The sequence below is a fragment of the Podarcis vaucheri genome, assembly GCF_965113315.1.
Source record: "Podarcis vaucheri genome assembly, chromosome: 4".
NCBI lineage: Eukaryota > Metazoa > Chordata > Lepidosauria > Squamata > Lacertidae > Podarcis > Podarcis vaucheri.
Window position 1 is genome coordinate 42,494,623 of NC_138762.1, and position 21,672 is coordinate 42,516,294.

Below are 21,672 nucleotides of genomic sequence, written 5' to 3' on the forward strand. Positions count from 1 at the left end.
CATGAGTCATTCTGAGAAATATCAGGATTATTTTCTATATGCTACTACCTGGTACAACAAAATTAGCAGTTGATAAGTGGTGGTTAACTATCACTAATGGCTATGAGTGAAATTAGATATATACGGTAATTTCCTTTTAGGGAAACGTTTTCTTGTGGGGGAGGTGTAACCCATAACTCTAAAAAATGGATAAAAGAGGGCAAGATATGCATAAATGTGCATGTACTAATTTATACAAAAAGATACAAAATAATAAATTTAAATAAAAATACAGGATATTTCACCATAGTTCTCAGTCTGGTCTCCAGAAGCTGATGGGCAGTTTCAAGACGCCTGTTCTCCCTTTTAATGGTTCTGTGTTTTTACAGCAAACTTGGAGTGGGCAATTCTTAGGGGACTCCTTCAAACAGAGAACTGCCCTCTTAAAGTAGGACACATGACCACACTACTATTGTAATTTTTTCATTTCTCAAAGATGTCTGAATACACAGTTCCCAAAATGGACCTTTGAGGTTAGATAGTTATTTTATTCAGCTGTGTGGAATAGAATACAGTTGTAGTTCCTTGAATGTTTATTTGATGTTTTCTTATATGTGACTTGGTCTATTTTCTCCATGTATTAACTCACTAATTAGGATTCTTTATTCCTGTGTAGATCCTATTTATAATTTTTAGGATTTTAAGCATTTTTTACATCCTTTGAGCACACACTGAAGTGAAAGGATTCTTTTGGAACTGTTCGTACTTATTCAGGCATTAAATTCTGAAACTGCTACAATGACATCTGTCTCAAAGGCTTAGATCTTAAACACATGCACTGCTAACAATCTAACCAACTGCTTTTTAACTTAAGGTGAATTTGGAGAAGTATGCAGTGGTCGGCTGAAAACACCTGGGAAAAGGGAGATTCCAGTGGCCATTAAAACTTTGAAAGGTGGATATGTGGACAGACAGAGAAGAGATTTTCTACGAGAAGCTAGTATAATGGGGCAGTTTGACCACCCAAATATTATCCGCCTTGAAGGAGTTGTTACAAAAAGTAAGTTGCTTAGGACATTTTTTTCATATTATAATTCTTGTCTTTTTGCTGCACTTATCCCAATCCAGATGCAGCGGCGTAGCGTGGGTTATCAGCACCCGGGGCAAGGCAAGTAATTTGCGCCCCCTAACCCGGGGCAAGGCAAGTACAGTAATTTACTCTCCCAAGCAGCAGCAGCGAGGCTTCTCTTTCCCCCTCTCCTGGAGCTGCCTATTTTCTTTCCTTTTTTCCCTTTCTCCAAGGCTTTTCACTTTCTCTCCTTAATTGATTCCTCCTCCACACCGCAGCGTTTCCTGGCTGCTTTCCCCCCCTTCCCCTCTCTCTCCTCCTCGCTCTGCTTGCCTTGCCCTGCCCTGCCTGAGGGCGCCCTGAGGAGACTCCGCTCTCCTTTCTGACCAGGCGAGGTGGAAAAGTCTCTTCCCGCCCCCTCGCCAGACTCCCTGCTCGGCTCGGCTCACTACCCAGGCGGCCAGTGGAGAGAGAGCCGCAATTACCATAAAGCTCCTCTCCCTCCACTTCGCCAAGACCCCTGCCAGCCAGCCCGCCCGCCCGGCTTCCTCTCCTTTTTTTGCCCGCGGCAGAAGGCTTCGCTCTCCCCGTTCCGCGACCTCCTCGCCAAGCCGAGTGAGCGCGGGCTCCCTAACCCGTGGATTTTAGTAGGGGCAGAGAGCTGCTAGTGCTAGCGCGCCCCCCGCCCATGTTGCGCCCAGTGCGACTGGCACCCCCCACGCTACGCCACTGTCCAGATGCGAGTTTCCACATACAGTTGTGCTACTTAATAGGGAAAAGCACATACAAAGGGTATTTTGTCTAGTTACTATACTGGGACCACATTCACAATGATGAACAGCATATCTCTTGTTTGTGGCACTCTTTTTCAGTTGATTAAATATTTACCATATTTTTCCATGTATTGGACGAGGTTTTTTACTCAAAAATCATGTCAAAAAACTGGGGTTGTCCAATACACAGATAGTGGCATGGGGGGGGGATAGGAGAAGCGGCGCACTGCCAACCAGCTCATTGGCAGGAGCATGGCTTCTTCTGATGCTGCAGCAAGCAGGGAGCGATCTGGGGGGTGTTTCCTGCCCGCAGCTGCATGGCTCAACAATTTTGGGCCACTTCCCCTCATTTTCCTAAAAGTGAGTCCCCAAAAATAAGGGGGGGTCTAATACATGGGGGTGTCTTACAGACGGAAAGGTACGGTATATTGGTTCTGATTTGACCTTTTCAAATTCTGTATCATCAGTAAAAATAAATTGTACCCAGTGTATTGTTTTAAATATTCTCCATAAGATCTAAAAGAGAAGACAAACACAATAATCTGCATAACTTTATGGTATACAGTATTTGTGGACTGTCATTTTAACTATTAATACTTCTGCCACTTAACAAAAAGGTAACTAAAAATGACCAGGGGTAGAACAAATAATAGTGATCTTCATTTTAGTGGCAAATATTTCATATTCATAGTTGCAGGTAAGCTAATGGGGTTTCTGCAGACTTGTGGATGTGCAAAACAAATCAGAATAAATGTTTTATTACACTATTGTGTAATTAAGCCAATTGCATCAAATGGATGAGGGTCTGCTATTTAAATGGAGAATGTTAAGCTTGGCAATAGTGCACAACAGGCAGACAATCAGCTTACCGTCTATTAGCTATGATACAAACTAATATGCACGGTAATTTTTAAAATACTAAAAGTATATATTTGATTTTGCAGCGTCCTTTCAACAAAACAAAACTTTTCATTCAAATAATGTGGAAGTATATGCCTGAATCTACCTTTCTGCAATTCCTATTCCTTTTAAACAATTGACTTTTAGGAGACCTTTCCCAATGTTGAAACACAAAAGCAAACAGCAGTTTAGGCAATAAAACAAACTATACATATGTACAGTGCTTTTTTCTGGGGGGATGCATACCCCTAAACATTTTGTGAATCTTTGTACTTTTGCCCATTTACTGTATTTATTTTTCCCAATTTGAACTATAAAATTGTGATTTTCTTGCGTCAAAATGAGAGTACCCCAAAACATTTTTTAAGAAGAAAAGCATGGCATATGCGGATGGATCTTAAAGACCAGTTAGTTTGTTCATTCTGTTCCAGGAGTTATGCAGTAGGAATCATGTTTTCAAGACAAAATTCTTGCTGTCACCACCTCATCAGATTTGATTCTTTGTCATGCTTCCTTATATTCATAACTATTTTTAAAGTGTTCTTAAAGCTTCTGCAAACGGATGTGTTGACAGCCTGAGAAAATTCCATCCTTGTGTTGTTGCAGTGTAATTAAGCTTTCTTATTTTTATTCTAAATCACAAGATAATAGCACTGCTACTATAACACATGATAAGATGGCAGAAACACTCACAAAACCATAAGCTAATGAGAGATAATATCTAATGGTATTAATAGTTGTGTAGGGGTACCACCGTATACTTCTTTTCCTTCTCACCCTTGCACATCCTGGTGTAACAGCAATGTCTCAAGCAGCAAGTAGTGGTAAATGTGGTTTTTCCATTACACCTTTATTTCTTAGTGTAGACATCAGGCATCCCAGGGCTCCATGTATGCTCAGTAGAATCCTTCACATAGGGCCCTAAGCCATGTTGTTATGAGAGCACCTGACACCCAATTTAAGGACATGGGTATCTGGGGAAATTACAGTCAAATGAGGACCTTGATCCCAGGAACACAGCTGGTGCAAAATTCAAGAACCTGTGAAGAAGAGATGAAACAACAGGGTACAAGTTTGGTATGCTGCAGTAATAGGGAACGAAAAATACTGTGTGCTAGCTTTTGCTTGTTGTAAGTTAGCTAACCATACAATATCTTTTAAAAAAGGAACCTATATTGAACTTTTGGTTACAGGGAAATATAGTTAAATTGAACAGATTAATTCAGAGGCAGATAATTAATCAGTGAAAAACAGTTTAATAGGCTGGTGTAAAATGTAAAGCAGCTTCATTTTGAAAACTGCTTACACTAAAGTAGTTCAGTTTGAGTCTGAGAATACTGTAGATTGAGCAGTTTCTGAGTTGCAACACAGCATCCCTAGCAATGGGATAATTATCAGATAGAATCTGACACTGGACTTACTGAGACATACACCACTATAAGTGGTTAATGAATCACTTTCTGACAGTGAGAAGCAGAGTTGGTCTGCAGTACTTAGGCAGAGACTTTCTCCTTATGTTAGCCATAAGTTATTAAGCTGTAACCATTGCCTATATATAGTTCTTCAGTTAATAGGAAATGCAATCCATCACAATGTTTTTATCTGTTGACCTAAAAGGGGTGAAAAAAACTCCACCAGATTACATGATTACAATACGTGTGAGAATTCCAGTTCGAAATTACTGATGAATGAAACAGCACAAATAATTTTTGTGTTGTATAATATCAGGAAAACAAGCATTAGCAGTCATGTACAACTCAAGTTACATAGTATGGCTTAGCTCCTTCATTCCTGTGAGCAGAAAGGTGTGGGGGGGTTCAGTGTTCTCCTGCAGCCATCTATGGCATCTGTCATAGAGTGTTGACTGATGCTCTGGAATATTGCGAGAAGTCATACAGGGAAGTATAGTGGAAAGGAGGAATTAGTAAAAACATTCTTACCCCCTCTTCTGCCAGAAGGAACTTCCATTAGAACAGTTTATTGTTAATAGAAAAGCAACTTGGGATCCAAGACTGGGTGGTCTTCTAAATAAAGGATCCTATATCATCTTCCAGGATCATTCTTTCAGATTTCCGTAATTCTTATTCTTCAAGGAGGAACACCGTGGATTGGATCCAGAACAGCTCTTTCTCCCCTCACAGAAAGCAAGGGAAATATTTTAACTGGTTCCTACACTACTCTAGAAAGCCCATCCCCACAACCCCCCAGAGCAGCTGTTCAATGGGGCATAAGAAACTGCAGGGGGAGGGTTGCAATGAGCCAAAATTGCTTCTTCTGCTTCTATGAACAGGAACACTCCTGCATGAAATAACATTTTTAAACATTACTGTGTTAGAATGTTCTTAATTCTAACTGTTTTTGGAATCTTCTAACCATTTCTTGAATGCCTTTTAAAAAATAAAATATGGATATGTTTGCCACCCATGCTCCTTTAGGAGGAAAAGTAGGATATAAATTCAATAAATCAGCATCAGAATTATCCGTCACATTTATGTGGTTCCAGCCTCATATAATTTCTAATTTCCTATCTGCTTGCACTATGCTCACATAGGGCATATTTCAACCATTCTGTCTCATTGGAGAATTCTAACAGTCATCCTCCCATCTAACCCAGTTTGCTGTTTTATAATACTGAAATTCCAGATTCTGAAGTATTTCCATTTTCTTGAGGCAGATATGTGTAGTCAATGATTTCCAGAGTTCAGCTTTAAATTTGGAATTGCTTTGTTGCATGTTGTGGTCACCTTGGCTATTCCATTTACACAAAGTATATGTCCTGCAACGTGGATGACTACTACTCAATAAAAGAACAAAAGCAAGAATTCACTCACACTATTTTTGCTTTAGAAACATTATTGATTTTGTAGGCTTCGGTTTAAAAAGACTCATTCGTTTTATTTAAAATCCATTGACTGATTTGCTTGTTGAGAGTAGACCAAGGAAACTTTTTTTGTTTGAGGTCAGTCTACTTTAGTGATTGCTTTCAGCTTGCCTTTGGAAGTGTATCATCATGTGCCAATTTCTGATTTCACACTGAGCTTTTTTGGCTAAATCTAAAACTGCAATGGCTACCTTTCCAAAATGAATTTCCAAGAATGTGCATCTCGATCAGATGTTGACAAAGCCAGGATAAGAACTCCTGAGGCTCAGGCATTAATTTGACTACCAGACTGCATAAAATACAGAATTTGTGTCAGCATTGGAAAATCCTCACTCAATAGATTCTTTGCAGCTGACTTTCTTTATGCTCCAAAAGGAGCTGGTAACTCATTAAAAGGCATTTGCAAAGTAATTGGCTCTTTAAGAGTAACTGTTCTCAAAATTAAAAGGTTTATTCAGACTTGGATCAGTTTATTATTTTGAAAGATTTATATTCATTTTCATAAGAGGATAAATACCATTCTCCGTAAAGATTCAGATTTATGCACCCAGACATGATCTTTAGAATGAAAGTCAAGAAGTATATTACATTGCTGTTGTGTACACTCCAGTTCCCCAAGCAGTGATAATTTCCAGGGGTTCCAGCATGTCTTTGTGGTGGTACACATTGGAACCATTTTGATTTGTATTTAATTTGCTATGAAAAACCAATGACTTTTCTTTCTCAGCTCAAGAGCATTAATATTTATTTTATAACACAAAATCACTGTTGAAAGTAAAGTGCAGATAGATGACTGACCTGGATCCCACTTATTTTATTTCTTCTGGGTCTAGCCACCATTTTAATTTCTCACAATGTCTGTGGCCTAGCATTGCTCTGAGATAATTAAAGGGATAACTAAACCATTTGCCCCTTCATCTTCCAACACCACCTCTTCCCAGTCTTCCCCCTCTTCTCACTCATTGTCCCACCACCACTTTCTGGACTTTTAGCCATCTTCCCTAAGTGGTTCCCCAGTTGGTTCCTTCCACCACTCCTCTGTGTCCAACCAGTCGATTACAGCAGGGGTCTGGAAGAAGCAATGTGCTTCATATATAGATTGTGTGAATTCAACTTACCGTATTTACACAAATCTAATGTGCCACACAAATCTAATGGACGCGGGTGGCGCTGTGGGTTAAAGCCTCAGCGCCTAGGGCTTGCCGATCGAAAGGTCGGCAGTTCGAATCCCCGCGGCGGGCTGCGCTCCCGTCGTTCGGTCCCAGCGCCTGCCAACCTAGCAGTTCGAAAGCACCCCTGGGTGCAAGTAGATAAATAGGTACCGCTTACCAGCGGGAAGGTAAACGGCGTTCCGTGTGCTGCGCTGGCTCGCCAGATGCAGCTTTGTCACGCTGGCCACGTGACCCGGAAGTGTCTTCGGACAGCGCTGGCCCCCGGCCAATAGATGTGAGATGGGCGCACAAACCCCAGAGTCTGTCAAGACTGGCCCGTTCGGGCAGGGGTACCTTTACCTTTACCTTTAATGTGCCACTGAATCTAATGCACACCCTAGTTTTCAAAACCTTGAAACCAAAAAAAGTATTTGCTTAAGATGTGAAAATGTGAATACAAATGCACCATCAAATTCATATAAAGATGTGAATATAAATGCACCATCAAATCTAATTCACACCCTCATTTTCACATCTTGATTTGGCCAAAAAAGGTGTGCATTATTTTCAAGTAAATACGGTCAGGGCCTTGTAGAGCCAGGCAGAGGCCCGGGCCAGGTAGATAATGTGCCCCCCCTTTTTTTACGCTGGGGATAACTGAAGTCTTGTAAATAAGTAAGTATATAAATAATTTTCACAAAAGTTATGCTGACAAATAATTTTATTTCATATAAAGACAAAATGGAAAATATAGATAAATATGCTGACAGAGGCCCCCTTTGGAATTGGAGGCCCGGGCCAAGTGGCCCATATGCCCCCTCTCTCTCTGGGCCTGAATACGGTAAATCAACAGCTCTGATTATGAGCATTTAGACTGGGATCTGAGGAGCCTGTACACTGATTGACAGAACCAAAAGTGAGAGCCAGTTGGTGACTGTGCCAACTTTTGGACTGTGGTTAACACTTAGAGGCAAATCTTACTATTTAAATTTTGGAAGTCATTTAAAGTTATTTCCAAGCCACAAGTAAAGGTCATAACTTTTTTTAAAAAAAAAGTTTACATCAGTCACAACTGACATTACAGTTAGGTGTAAAATAAGCTGGTCTGGGAACATGACAGCTTAACTTGTCTGTTAATTCGTCCATTATGCTTTTGTCAAATACACAGTTTCAGTGTCAGTGGACTGTACAAATGCATCATTCATCAGAATATTTTCTTCCCTGACATTAGCATTTTTAGAGTGGTTATAACAACTTGTAAATACTGCTTTTTCTGAAGCATTTGAACCTGTCAGGAACTGTAGCTGGCTGAAACACTGTTATAACATAAATGCAACACAAGCACATGGTCATAGTCTGAGATGCTTTGCTTCTGCACAATACAACTAAGCACTTATTTTGACAATACAGCTAAGCGCTTCTTTGCTTACCCAGCAGATCTTGGGGTTGTGCCATTTGCTGTTTGTAACAAATATAATTTTAATAAGATATAAGTTTTGTGCTGTTCTCAGCATCCTGCTAATTTCAGTGGGTTATATTGCATTTAGTAATAACTAGGGCAGCCAAAATGAACCTGTATAGTTGGAAACAATTTATACTTACTAAAATCTTTATGATATCATATGTCTATGTTAAAACAATAAAACTATGTTATAGCACGGGCAACACCAATTTGGGGTACTAGAACAGGGGGTGGGAACTGCATAGCTCAACAATGGGGCTGAAACTCAATCATATAGGCATCTAAGCGCTGGGTTTAGCCATTTAGGGAATTGGAAATGAGCAGCAGCAAGCCTCATACTTGTGATATCCCTGTTCCCCTTCCCCTGTGCATGAGAAGATTAGAAGCTTCTGCATTTTATTTGCTGCAAGAAGAAGTTTCGCAAATCTAGCAATGTATTGTTTCTGCAGAGCATAGTTTGTTCTGAAATGAGGATCCCAAATTAAGATCAAATCTCCTGGAAGGAAACAACTAAAGCTCTCTCAACATAGAGCTGAGTCGTTAATTGAACTCTTTGACTTCAAATGCTTTCTCAAATTGCTCCACCATAACCATAGTTACCTGAAATGATCACAGGATGATCATTCGTCCAGCATATAACATTAAACAAGGTTTGGTTCTTTGTATGCACTTGTAAATCATTATAGCAAGAGTCTCTTGCAAAGCTGTATTTATCTTATGCCTTGGATCCTTGAGCTTATTTCTGTGCTTTCTCTGCTTAGGAAGCCTTTCTTGTCCAGAGTGCAGATACAGTGGTGCCCTGCAAGACGAATGCCTCGCAAGACGGAAAACTCACTAGACGAAAGAGTTTTCCGTTTTGGAGGTGCTTCGCAAAACGAATTTCCTATGGGCTTGCTTCGCAAGACGACAATGTCTTGCGAGTTCCTGCTGGTTGTTTTTTCTCCCCCCCCCCCTTTTTCTAAGCCGCTAAGCCGCTTATCAGCTGATCCGATCAGCAGATAAGCCGCTAAAAGCCTCTAATAGCGCTAATAGCGCTAATCCGCTAATCCTTCAATGGGCTTGCTTCGCAAGACGAAAAAACCGCTAGACGAAGAGAATCACAGAACGGATTCTTTTTGTCTTGCGAGGCACCACTGTACTAAGTTGACTCGGAGCTGACATTGCTGCATTGCCTCCTCACTCATCTACTAGTGATCTTATTTCTTATATAAAGTGGTTTTTGTTCCCATGGGAATCTGTTTTTCTAACACTGAGCATGTGGTAATAGAGTCCTTTTTGCCCACAAGACAAATGGATCTTCTGGGATCTTCTGTTGCCTGTCATTGGGGAAACACCAGGGGTGACATGGGAATAAACCCTTCCCCGATCCATGTTTTCCCTATTTCCTTGCAGCTTCTGTTAATAAAATCATAAAATTAAAACATGGATTTCCCATGTCATTATTAGTTTGGCCCTGGATATTTTGCTATTCCTTCAGCTCCCTCTTGAGACCTGCTAATGATTTTCCTGCACACATGTTCAGGAATATGTATTCCTGCTTAAATGTACAATCATACAGTACTTGATTTTCACTGTTTGATTCAGGTCCCGTGGGGCTGGCAGTGACCACAAACTGAGATTCTATAGATCAGGGGTGGGGAACCTATAGCTTATGGGCCTGAGTTCCAATTTGGCCCATGAGGCCATTTCTCCATAATCACTCCCAGCTGTCCCACACCTTATGCCGTATGTGACATCAAATGTGTACAAGTAGAGACAAAGTTGCCAGTGCCCAATCAGGAGTCTTAAAGTGCTCAACAGAGCATTGGCTAGGGAGACTTGCTGCCACCACTGATCAGCTGATTGCCCATGAGAGCAAGTCCACTGGGAATGGCTCACCTCTGCCCAGAGCAAGGTTCGAAGTTATTACCTATCTACTGACAGGCGGTGGTCAAGCTTGCTGGATTAGCAGTGCTACCAAGTTCCCCATTGGGATCATGACAGCACAGACGATACCTGCAGAAAGCAGGACATGGAGCCATGACCTATAACTAGATGGAAAGTAACTTCAAGCTTCACATAGTTTGGATTTATTTGTTTATTTTTGGTAGTTTGCCATGCTGCAAAGGAAAAACGAGTTACCCGACATCATCATGACATCAGGTGATTGTACATGAGTGAGGGGCCTGCCCACCACACAAGGTAGCTGTCCAGGGTTGGTGAAACCCAGGATCTGGGTCACTGGATTCAGTTCCCCACCCCTGCTAATGATCCACCTGAGGCATCCAGACTTACTTGCAGTCAGAACTGTCTAATTGTGAGGAAAGGCAATTTCTAGTCAAGCAGTGCTCCCTAGCGCTGCGTAGTCCAGGGACGCTGCACTTCAGTTTTTATCAGCCCAGCCAGCACGGCCATTGGGCAACAGTCAGGTATAGTGAGAGCTGCAATCCAGCATCTGGAGGACCACAATTTGGTATAGTCAATCTGTACTCTTTTAAAGGAGCTAAAGAAAAGATGTAGAAAAAACAGGCTTCTAATTTAACTTTCCCCATGAATTATATGCAAGAAAAGCAAGGTAGAATGCCCCACTTTCAGAATAGGCCAGACATTTCACTTCACAGTGTCTTACGTACAATCGTAATTGAACATTCACAAAGAAATATTTGAAGTATCAAACTCCACTTTAAAGTCTGCTCTAAGACACTCATTTTAAGAAATATTTGGGGGTTTTTTTACAAACACAGGTCATTGTTGGCAGGGCTTTCAGGATAAATTGAACAAAATATGTTCGCATAGCCACATCTAGCAAAATGGTCTTTATTATAGGCCACACGTCATACTGTGTTCTATTGTGGTGGTATTCTAATAATATGGAGAATGTAAACTTTTGGTACAGCAGTAAAACTCCACAGTTTTACAAAGACTAAAAAATGATATACTGCTACAGAAGCAGCCAGGTGCAATTGAAAGGTAATTGTTTTTATACCAGAAAATCATATTTGTAATTTACTCAGAGGAATCCATTAATGAGGTCATTATCAACAATGCACACCACTGCCAAAAAACTTGCTTAAATGAAAGCCATGAATCTTTCTAACAGCATTACTTGATCCTTAGAATTGAATGTGCCTGACTCCCACTCTCTCTTCTCATTATGGACTGGCAAGGATGAGCAAGATTTAACTGCAGAATCCTGCAATAACATTATCTAGGCTGCATCATTAGATACACCCAAGATAATACATAAACAGTTATTGAGGACAGTTCTGCCTCCTTAGTGTAAATTTGTTATACACAATGCTGAAAAATTGTATTCAAATGCTTAATTATAGGAGTGAGCTAGTAGCTATTTATGCATGCTGTAAAGCTGGTATGATCAGGTGAAGTGAAATGCTGAGGACAAGAAGAATTCAGGTCAAGACTCTAGTACAGACTTAATGACCATTTCAAGCAGCATTTCTATTTGTGATCATGGGAACTGAACCTCATTTGCTGAGGTTTGGTCCACTGCAGTAGCTTAGTCATACTTCAGGCAAGAAAAGTACAGTAGTACCTTGGGTTACAAACGCTTCAGGTTAAAAATGGTTACAAACTCCGCTAACCCAGAAGTAGTTGCTCCGGGTTGTGAACTTTGCCCCAGGATGAGAACGGAAATCACGAACCAGCAGCGCAGTGGCAGCGGGAGGCCCCATTAGCGAAAGCGCACCTCAGGTTAAGAACAGTTTCGGGTTATGAGCGGACCTCCAGAACGAATGAAGTTCGTAACCCAAGGTACTACTGTAATACCAGCCTGCGTTTTTCATAGGACAAACAATATGTGAAAGGTTAATGCTGTAGATAGAAAATAGGTCCTCTTTCTCAGTCTCAGATTAGATAGGCAAGTCAGGGGCATACCCAAATCCTCCCCCAAAAAATCTTCTTGTTTGTTACTTAAAACGTCCCTTCAGACATCATTTGGAAATGGTGGTCATGCTTTACTACTCCTTTTGGCAATAATCCTGTAATTTACTCTCATGGGGATCAAAGAGTCCTCTGTTTAGCCATATATCATCATGCTTGTCAGATTTTTGTTCATTACATTCTTGTCGTGCGCATGGGTTTTACACAAAGAGCGAATGAAACCTTCAACCTGCACTCTTCTGAAATCTAAAATAGTAGCCTGCTTACTGTTATATGCAAGAAAATCAGTAAGATCTACATGTAACTGATGGCACACTTTTCACACTTAAACAGTGCCTTAAATGGCTCAAGACCACAATACCTCAAGGACTGTCTCTGTCCATATGAACCTACGCAGACCCTGAGATCATCCTCTGAGACCCTCCTTTGTGTGCCTTCTACATGAGAGGCCTACAGGATGACAACACAAGAACAGCCCTTTTCTGCAGTGGCTCCCCATTTGTGTAATGCTCTCTCCAGGGAGGTTTGGCTGGCACCTTCATTATACACCTTTAGCAGCATTTATTTCTACAGAAAAGGCAGCAATTATGTAGATTATTTAATAAAGTCACTCACCAAATACCTTTCTTTCTTTCTTTCTTTCTTTCTTTCTTTCTTTCTTTCTTTCTCCATCTGTCTGTCTGAGATTATCTGAATAAGCTTAGGTGTCATGGGATAAGAGGACAGGTTCTCTTCTGGATCATTAACTGGTTAAAAAAAAACAGATAGCAGAAAGTAGGAATAAATGACTAGTTCTCTCACTGAAGGGATGCAAGAAGTGGGTTCCTCAAAGGATCAGTGTTGGTACCAGTGCTTTGTAATTTGTTCATACATGCAGTTTGGTGTTAGCAGTGAAGTGATCATGTTTGATGAGGACACCAAATTCTTCAGGGTGGTAAGAACAAAAAGGATCTCTCCAATTGTAAGGCTGTGCAATAGTACAGAAGTAGACAAGGGCTGTTTAACGTTATTAGAACGATATTAGATATATCATTTTTAAATGCCACAGGGCATACTTGTAATTTAAATTGTTTTTCTTACCTTGTTGTTGGGTTTATTTCCGTCAAAAAGCTGCTGGTTGCTCTGCAACACCCTCTGGTGTCACATTTTAACAACGCATTACAAACTTTAAAAGCAATGCACCATTTGTGCCTCTTTGTTAACCACAACCCTTCCTTAACCCGTACTTAACGTTAAAAACATGAGTGTAGACCCTCCCAAGGACCGAATTGGATAATCAAAGGGCCCAGTGTGAGCAAGCAGCATCTTTGTGCGGCTGCAGTGACCCCAGTGCCTGGCAGGGCCTACCAAGGAAGCCTATCCTCAGTTCCACTTTCCGGGTACACCAGAGAGCTCCTGACCCCAAATATTTTTCAAAAATGGATCAACTGGAATTTTAGAGCTTCCCCCATCTAAGTTAGCTTAATGAGCAATTCATAACCTCAGTCTTGCAAAGGCTTCCTAAGAAAAATTCCGTAAGTATTTAAAGCTTGGCTCAGTTAGGTGAACATTACTTAACCCTTTATGTTTAATTGATTTATTACTAAAACAACATCCTTGGTTTTGTTATAGACTCTCAAATGTATATGTAAATGGTAATTTACAGCACTACAAGCAGTATGTTAAATGGAAATGTGTATAGCAGTAGACTGGTTTAGGTAAGTGTCATACATTTGTAGTGTAGAAGCAGCAGTGGGGAATATAGCATTTAACCCTTTCTTGAATTACTGTTTTTCCACTTTAAGTCATCCCTTCTAGGAAATTGAGCTTTTCAAACTCCATTGCTGGGGGTGGGTGGGGTGATTAGAGTGAGGGAAAGTGCCCGTTTCTGATCCTTACTTTTCCTCATCTCAGTATTAGCAAGTTCTTGTTAAGTGGATTTATGTAGTGGGTAGTCTGGGCCTGATGTTCTCTGAGATATACAATAAAAGCCCAGCACGCTTTGTTTGTTCAAATATATACTGTTTATGTCTCACACCGAAAGCTAGAAGTGAAGCATATATTAGCAAAGGATAATGAGGCTTTGGCAATGAAAATCAGTGAGTGGGTGATTTATTTTATTTATTTATATCTTTCTAAGTTTACATAGCACCAACATTACTTTTTGTTGTTGTACCTAAGTAAACTTAAAAAGATATAAATGAACTATGTTTTATCTGAATTTTCTTTCTGGGGGTTTTCTGCATTTCTGTTAATCACTACAAAATTACATCCCATGAAGATTAAGGAACCTGTTTATTTTCTGATTATAATGAGAGGCAGGTGTTGTCTGTCTCTGAGGAGCAAGCATGCAGTTCGTTCTAAAAATAATGGAAGTGTGAGGCAGAGTTAGCAAAACATATTATTAAGCTTCCTGGCAAGGCACTTCTTCATACTTGTAGTCGTTCTCTCCTCATCCCACACCCTGACAGAAGCTTAAGTATATGCCAGCTGAATATACACGTCTGAAACAAGTACTTCCTAAAGTAGTTTTGTGTAGTAATTTCAAGTATATATCTCAATTTATTTTAAAAACAGAAGGCTGATGCTGTACATAGGACTTCTGCTGAATTTTTAGTAGGGTTTGAACTGCATGATACTTTGTTCATAAAAGTTAATATTTCTATTTACTGAAATTTGAAATTCATTCAATCATTGTTCCAACTCAGGCTTCATACACAACCTTTCCATAGTTGCAAAAGCCATGAAGAGTCTGTCTTGATGGGATTTAATGAAAAGAGAAATAACACAATGTATCTGTTAACATTTTAATGGATTTATAATACAGATATTTTTACAGTATATTATCAGTGGATTTATAGTACAAATATTATTGTCTGCCCTCCTCCCAGGTCCCCATGTGCTTTCTCATAAAAACCCAAAGCACTGACATTAAGGGCCAAATTATACTTTATTGATAATAGTCCTGGTGTTGGTAACATCAGTACTTTTATATTTGTTTGAAGCCAGTCCTAGTGGCTGGGACAACTCATTCAGATGGCCGGGGTAGTAATAAATAATAATAATAATAATAATAATAATAATAATAATAATAATAATAATAATAAATTTATACCCCGCCCATCTGGCTGGGTTTCCCCAGCCACTCTGGGTGCCTTCCAACAAAATATTAAAATACAATACTCTGTTAAACATTAAAAGCTTCCCTAAACAGAGCTGCCTTCAGATGTCTTCTAAAAGTCTGGTAGTTGTTTTTCTCTTTGATATCAAAATCATTATTACAAATTTTACATTTTCTTCATTTAAAATGTGTGTCCTTTTATTATTGGAAAAGTTTTAGAGCAATCCCGTACTCAGAAGTAAATTTCATTGTGAAGGCATCCTTTGAATAGCATTTCTATTCAATCCAGAAGCTTACCAGCTTTTTGTTCAACCACAAACTGGTTACAAATTAATATTTAACAATATTGTCATGGGCTTTATTTTTCTCTTTGCAACCAACACCTTCTGTTCAGCAATTAAAATAACTGTCTGTATAATTAATGACAATTTTTATCTTTTATAAGGATCCTTCCCGACCATTGGGGTGCAGTCTCTTTGCCCAAGATTCCTGAGGGAAGGATTTTTAAATAACATTCCAGCCCCACATCCTCTGTCAGGGGGAGGATCTTTGCCCCCCAGGATTTCTTCTGGTAGGTATTCCATGTGAACATTCAAGCACTGGATAGAAAGCTTTGGTTCTTGGGACCAAAATGAGGAATACAGTGCATTTATGTTACATGATACATATTTTGCTAAATAGATACTTGCTATTTCACTCTTGTTACAGATCAAACAAGTAGCAATGGCATACCCTCCAACATTTTTGTCCCCAAAATTGGGGTGTCAGGATTGTCATGCCAGAGTGCCTTCCAGTCCAGCACTCTGGTGCAACCCTGCTGACGTGTGCCGGAGGGCACATCTTTTGGTCTGGCACTCTGGCTTGAGGACTCGCACCAGAGCGCCAGACAAAAAAAGGGACATTCTGTGATTCTGAGATGTCCTGCTTAAAATCAGGACAGTTGCAAGGTATGCAGTGGAGAAGTTTATGTCACAGTGAGCAAAGTTTATAATTTATCAGAAATGCAGTAGAGCCCAAATAAGTATGACAAAACTAAAGATAACGTCAAAACAACAGTGAATCTGAAATGGTAAAAGGCGATAGCAGCTAGTAATTTAGATAAACACTTGAATATAATTTAGCATTGTGCAATCACAATGTGTATACAACATACCAATGATTTTCGTATTGTTCAAAATAGCCGTGTGAAATTTGTTTGGAATCTGCTATAGTATTAAAACACCGTATTTTTCACCCCATAAGACGCACTTTTTCCCCTCCAAAAATGAAGGGGAAATGTGTGTGCATCCTATGGGGCAAATGCAGGCTTTCGCTGAAGCCTGGAGAGCGAGAGGGGTCGATGCGCACCAACCCTTCTCACTCTCCAGGCTTCAGGAAACTATCCGCAAGCCTTGGGAGTCCGCGGGAGTTCCCGCTGGGCTCCCATGGCTTGTGGAGAGCTGCCTGCACCCTGAAGCCTGGGCGCGCTGAGCAGTCGCGCCTGGGCTTCGGGTAGCTCTGCGCAAGCCGCGGGAGCCCTCCCACGGCTTGCGCAGAGCTGCCTGCACCCCGAAGCCCAGGTGCGCTGAGCAAAAAACTAGGTGCGCCCTATGGGCTGGTGCGCCCTGTGGGCCGAAAAATACGGTACTTTGTACAACCTTATACAACCCTCTGGTGTGCAGCCTACACCAGAGTAAAACAAAATATAGTCAGAGCACTTCAAATCATTACATATTAATTTCTATGCATGAAAGTATTGCTTTACTTTCTTTACTTTCAACCAGAATAGTATTAAAAGGAAATTTCCATATGCACCTGAGAGGTCATTACTCTTCCACAACATAAATGGATTATTCTTATGCTGTATAAACTGACAATTAAGAATAGATTGAATTAACAAATACTTCCTGGAAAAAATATTCTGTAACTACCATAAGGGAGCAATTATTCATTCTGAAATTCAAGTACAATTTGCAATATCCTAGTGTAATTTTTTTTTTAGCCTGGATAAGGTTTTCTTCATCAAATCTGTTTATCCTCACTTTAAAATACCCGAATATGTATTTTTTTAAAAACCAAAACATCATTAATTCATTCCCCTTGGTCATATTTACATAATAAAAATGCAGAATACAGCATTGTATATTTTAATAATAAATGTACATGACGGGGGGCATCCAGATTTTAGTTCCTTCCTTTGTAACTGTAGTAAAGACCATTTTAAAGTAAAGACAGCCATGCTGAGTCTACAAAAGTAATCCATGCACAACCATTGGTCTGCATACCTGGGCTGCTCATCAAATCTATGCCCAGGTGTGCAGATGGGTACTGCAAGGAAGAAGAATCACTGTCACCTGACGCCTCTTGCTGCATGAGGTGGTTGAGAACCACAGCACGCTCCCTGTCAAAAGGTAGCAGGCACTGTTAGTTCTAATACTGCTGACAACCTGTTTACACTGTTTACGTCAGGGGTCAGCAAACTTTTTCAGCAGGGGGCCAATCCACTGTCCCTCAGACCTTATGGTGGGCCAGACTATATTTTTTTTGGGGGGGGAGAGATGAACGAATTCCTATGCCCCTCAAATAACCCAGAGATTCATTTTAAATAAAAGGACACATTCTACTCATGTAAAAACACACTGATTCCCAGACCGTCCACGGGCCGAATTTAGAAGGTGATTGGGCCGGATCTGGCCCCCGGACCTTAGTTTGATCTCCTTCCCACTTTAACTTTTCAAGCATGTGGATTGCATCCATTATGTTAGGGTCTCTCTGTGATCCTGAACCACAGTCTCAGAGGTCAGGAAATGATTTTAGGCATCATATCTGTTTCAAACAATGTGCATCCTGGGCATGTGTTGAAATATGTTCAAATGTAGCACTTTTAAGGTTCAATAATCTTGTTTTAATTATATCTTGGTAAAAGAAACTTTCATATTTTCCTGTTTTTAGTAAGTATTTTCTGGGTGGAAAAACACTCTGCTTGTGCAGAATTGAACTCATAGCTGTATTAGTTGGGATAATTTATTTGGAGTGAAACAAAGCAATAAAGGCATATACATACTGCAAATTTTTATTATGTGTCCATTTTGAAGATGTGCCTTAATAATCACTTTTACATAGAGGTAATATCTTATATTGGAGAAATAAAATAAAATAATACCAAAGGAAGGGCTACTAAATTTCCTCCTTAACAACATTCAAGTAGAGAATGACAGAACAGAAGGAAAGAGGGTAGAATGGATTTTGTGATACACAGTAAAGAGATATGGCTAATGGCTGCACTTAAAACTGAACCAAGGGAGACAAGATTGTGGTTTATGTTGTGAAATTGGTGGACTTATGACATCTTGAAGTGGATTAAGAGTTTGGTCTGTTTCCTGCCCAGGGTAATTAATCCAAGTAAGTCCCATAGACAACAGAGGCAGAGAGCAGAAAGCTAGAGACTGTGTTTTCCATAGTAAGCATACAGATAGAACAGAGAAACATTCAGTCAGAAACATTCAGTAATGGTGAAAGCTCTGCAGCTGTTATAGTTGTACTCCACAAGAGTCATTTTCCTGTTTCTCTAAATTTTTGGTCAGTTACATATAAAAATCCTTGTTTGATATAAATGTTCAACATTCATACTTGAGTAATGTATATAATTCAGCAAACATCAGTGTAAAGTATGGAGCAGATCAGTCAAATGCCTGTTTCTGCTTAAAATGACTTTGAAAATATAGACTAGACAAAAAAATTATTTCTGAGCATGAAGGTAACATAAATGTATTCACATAGCTGTGCAAAGCCTAAAGAGAATATCTACATTCTTTCGAATGCCTACTGTGTTTCCAAACAAATAACGAGCTGTTCATACATTACAACAAGCCAGGCTCTAGCTTCTTTCATCTTTGGTACTGGAGCAGAAAAACTGGGGGAAGAGTGGAGCAAGACTATTTCAACAATGTTTCACCAGCACCCTGCATGTTTGCAGTAAACTAGTTTGTTCTTAACTAGGGCTTAACATGATGTGCACATCAAGCCACTGGGTGACTTTCAGTGATCAGTTCAGCATGAGGGAAATTTACCCATTTCTTCAATGTACTAAGATGCGGTACAGATAACCATTGTTGCTATTGTATTGTTTTGTTGTCACTCTAGCCTAGTTACTTGTTTATTTATAATTACCCCAGTCAGTTGCTACTCCCCTCTCCTCTCTTTTTTTCCTTTCTCCCCTTTTTCTTCTTCTTCCTAATTATTTAAACAAACTCATAAACCAAGAACTTCTACATTGACCACTAATAATGAAACATATGTTGTAGATATCTTTCCACATTTATTATGCTATTTTTGTAATATACAATGACATGAGAAAACTTGGTGTACTTGTTTGTATAACATTATTCTTGCTCATAACTCCCCCTCAAAAATACCCAATTAGGAAACAATTCAAACCTCTGCCACCAGCTGGTATGGCTTTAGGAGGCTGTGGGGCCACTGCCCCATGTGCACCTCTGCTGTGCACAGTGACTGGGAAAGAAAATGACAGGATGAGTGCCATGCTCAGGTCTGGATCAGGCCCAATGTGACGGCAATAGGACCAGCTTTGGATCCAACAGATCCTAGACAGACTGCATCCCTGCTCCTTCTCACCTCTGGAACACCTGGTTTGGGGCCCTTCCACTGCCTGTCACTGGTAGCCATCTTGTTGACAGCACTTTTGCCCATCTGCACATTTGGCAGGCAGAAGCGGGAGCTCCATACCATAGGGAATGCAGCTTCTCTCACTCTTGTCAGCGGCGCCTAGCAGGAAGCTGGCAGAGCTGGGCAAAAGGACACCTGTGCTCAGTCCAATCCCCACAGCCCAGCACAAGAGGGAGGGAGGGTGCATTGCTGTGTTAATTATTTATTATGAATGAATTTCTATACTGCATCATCAGACTTCAGGAGGCGTTACAGTTAAAGCTGTAGAATAGCACACAGCAAAATTAAAAATATTTCCTTCTATTCCTCTGGAGTGAAGATAATGTTTCTACCTAGCAGTTGGTTCATTGAGATTTATAAGTTCGATTGCTTATATCGCATTGAATGTTTTATTATTTCTCACCTTGAGACTTCAGCATAGACAAAAAATAAATATCCTCCATACACTGCTGGAGTATGGTTTTTCATTTATGGAAAGAAAGGTTCGTTTTTGTTTTGCAGTTAGTTTTATTTATTTATTTAAAGAGGCTCATAGTGATAAGGATAGTGTTCTCAAAGGTTTCAAGATACAGTCGTACCTTGGTTGCTGAACACCTTGGAATGTTTTAGCTCCCGAGTGATTGAAAACCAGAAGTAAGTTTTCGAATGATTTTTGGAAGCCGAACGTCCGGCGCGGCTTCTGTGGCTTCCGATTGGCTGCAGGATGCTCCTACAGCCAATCGGAAGCCGTGTCTTGGTTTTCAAACAGTTCCGGAAGTCGAACGGACTCCCGGAACACATTCTGTTCAAGAACCGAGGTACGACTGTATATATGTATTATTTCTAATAAAACATTTGCCTATCTTTTTTAGGTTTCTTTGCCTGTGAAAGTTAAAACCCTTTTTTGTGCACAGCTGAAATTCTCTACACTTCTCTATGCACATTTATTACTTTGTTAAAATGTGTCTTGTTAGTTGTATGTGCATATTGTCCCTGTGATGTGACAATAGCTGTAAAAAGTATTAACCGTATGGTGTAAAAGCAAGATTAAGGGCATATTCACATGCAGCCTGTCATCACTCTGCAGATATTGGAGACTGATAAAAAGAATCTCTCTGAGAGAGAGAGAGAGAGAGAGAGAGAGAGAGAGAAGGAAGGAAAGAAAGATCTCACAAAACTACATGTATTTAAATCCTGGACTGCAAAATCTGAAAAAAGTGAAAGTATTTTCATTCCTAAAAAGACTACTTTAGCCATGAAACGTTGCAGCTTGGATGAATGACTTTGCCACTTAATATCACCAACTATGAATTACTAATACATGAAGCCGCCCAACAATGTGGAGAACATGTGGAAGCTTACCAATTGATAAAGGCCCTCAAACATCACCACCCTTAAAAATAGGTAGCAGAAGAAGTTTGCGCTATGTATGTAGTAACACAGAAGATCAAGCATCTAAGTGTAGAAAATCCTATCATACTAATTTACACCTGAATTAAGAGTTATGCACATCAGAGCATAACCACTGTGATGAGGTAAGAATTGATTTGATTTTTTTTAACAGTGAGATCTCCCACCTTTCAGGACAAGTGCCTTCACAAAGCAGTGTACGAAAACAGCCATGTAAGCTCATTTAGTTAGAGGAGACCCTCCAAGTTTCCCTGTTTTCCAGGGACATCTCTGATTTAGAGAAGCCGTCCCAGTTTCTGATTTGATCCCGGAATGTCCCACTTTTCCTTAGGATGTCTCTATTTTCACTGGCTAAATGTTGGAAGGTATGGAGTTATCCAACCCCTTAGCCATCTGAAGGCAATCCTGTATAGAGATATATATT

At 40.1% G+C, this 21,672-nt stretch overlaps 1 protein-coding gene and 1 long non-coding RNA gene across 6 annotated transcripts in view; one reads left to right on the plus strand and one right to left on the minus strand.

The window, feature by feature from the left end:
* EPHA6 (EPH receptor A6) overlaps positions 1-21,672 on the plus strand; it is a 356,395-nt gene that overhangs the window by 268,906 nt on the left and 65,817 nt on the right. For 4 of the 5 annotated variants that reach the window (XR_014218859.1, XR_014218860.1, XM_082219716.1 and 1 more), the window contains 2 exons: positions 854-1,039; positions 15,640-15,765. Coding sequence is in view for 3 of the 5 variants with exons in the window: in XM_082219716.1 (XP_082075842.1) it covers positions 854-1,039; positions 15,640-15,765 (312 nt within the window). In the remaining 2 variants the exon portion in view is untranslated. The remainder of the gene's footprint in view (positions 1-853; positions 1,040-15,639; positions 15,766-21,672) is intronic. The other variant, XM_082219718.1, reaches the window with a different exon arrangement.
* Positions 12,741-19,954, minus strand: LOC309530748. The gene is made up of 2 exons (XR_014218870.1): positions 19,809-19,954; positions 12,741-12,840 (listed from the first exon to the last, which is right to left on the minus strand). It is a non-coding gene; the product is annotated as an uncharacterized lncRNA (long non-coding RNA).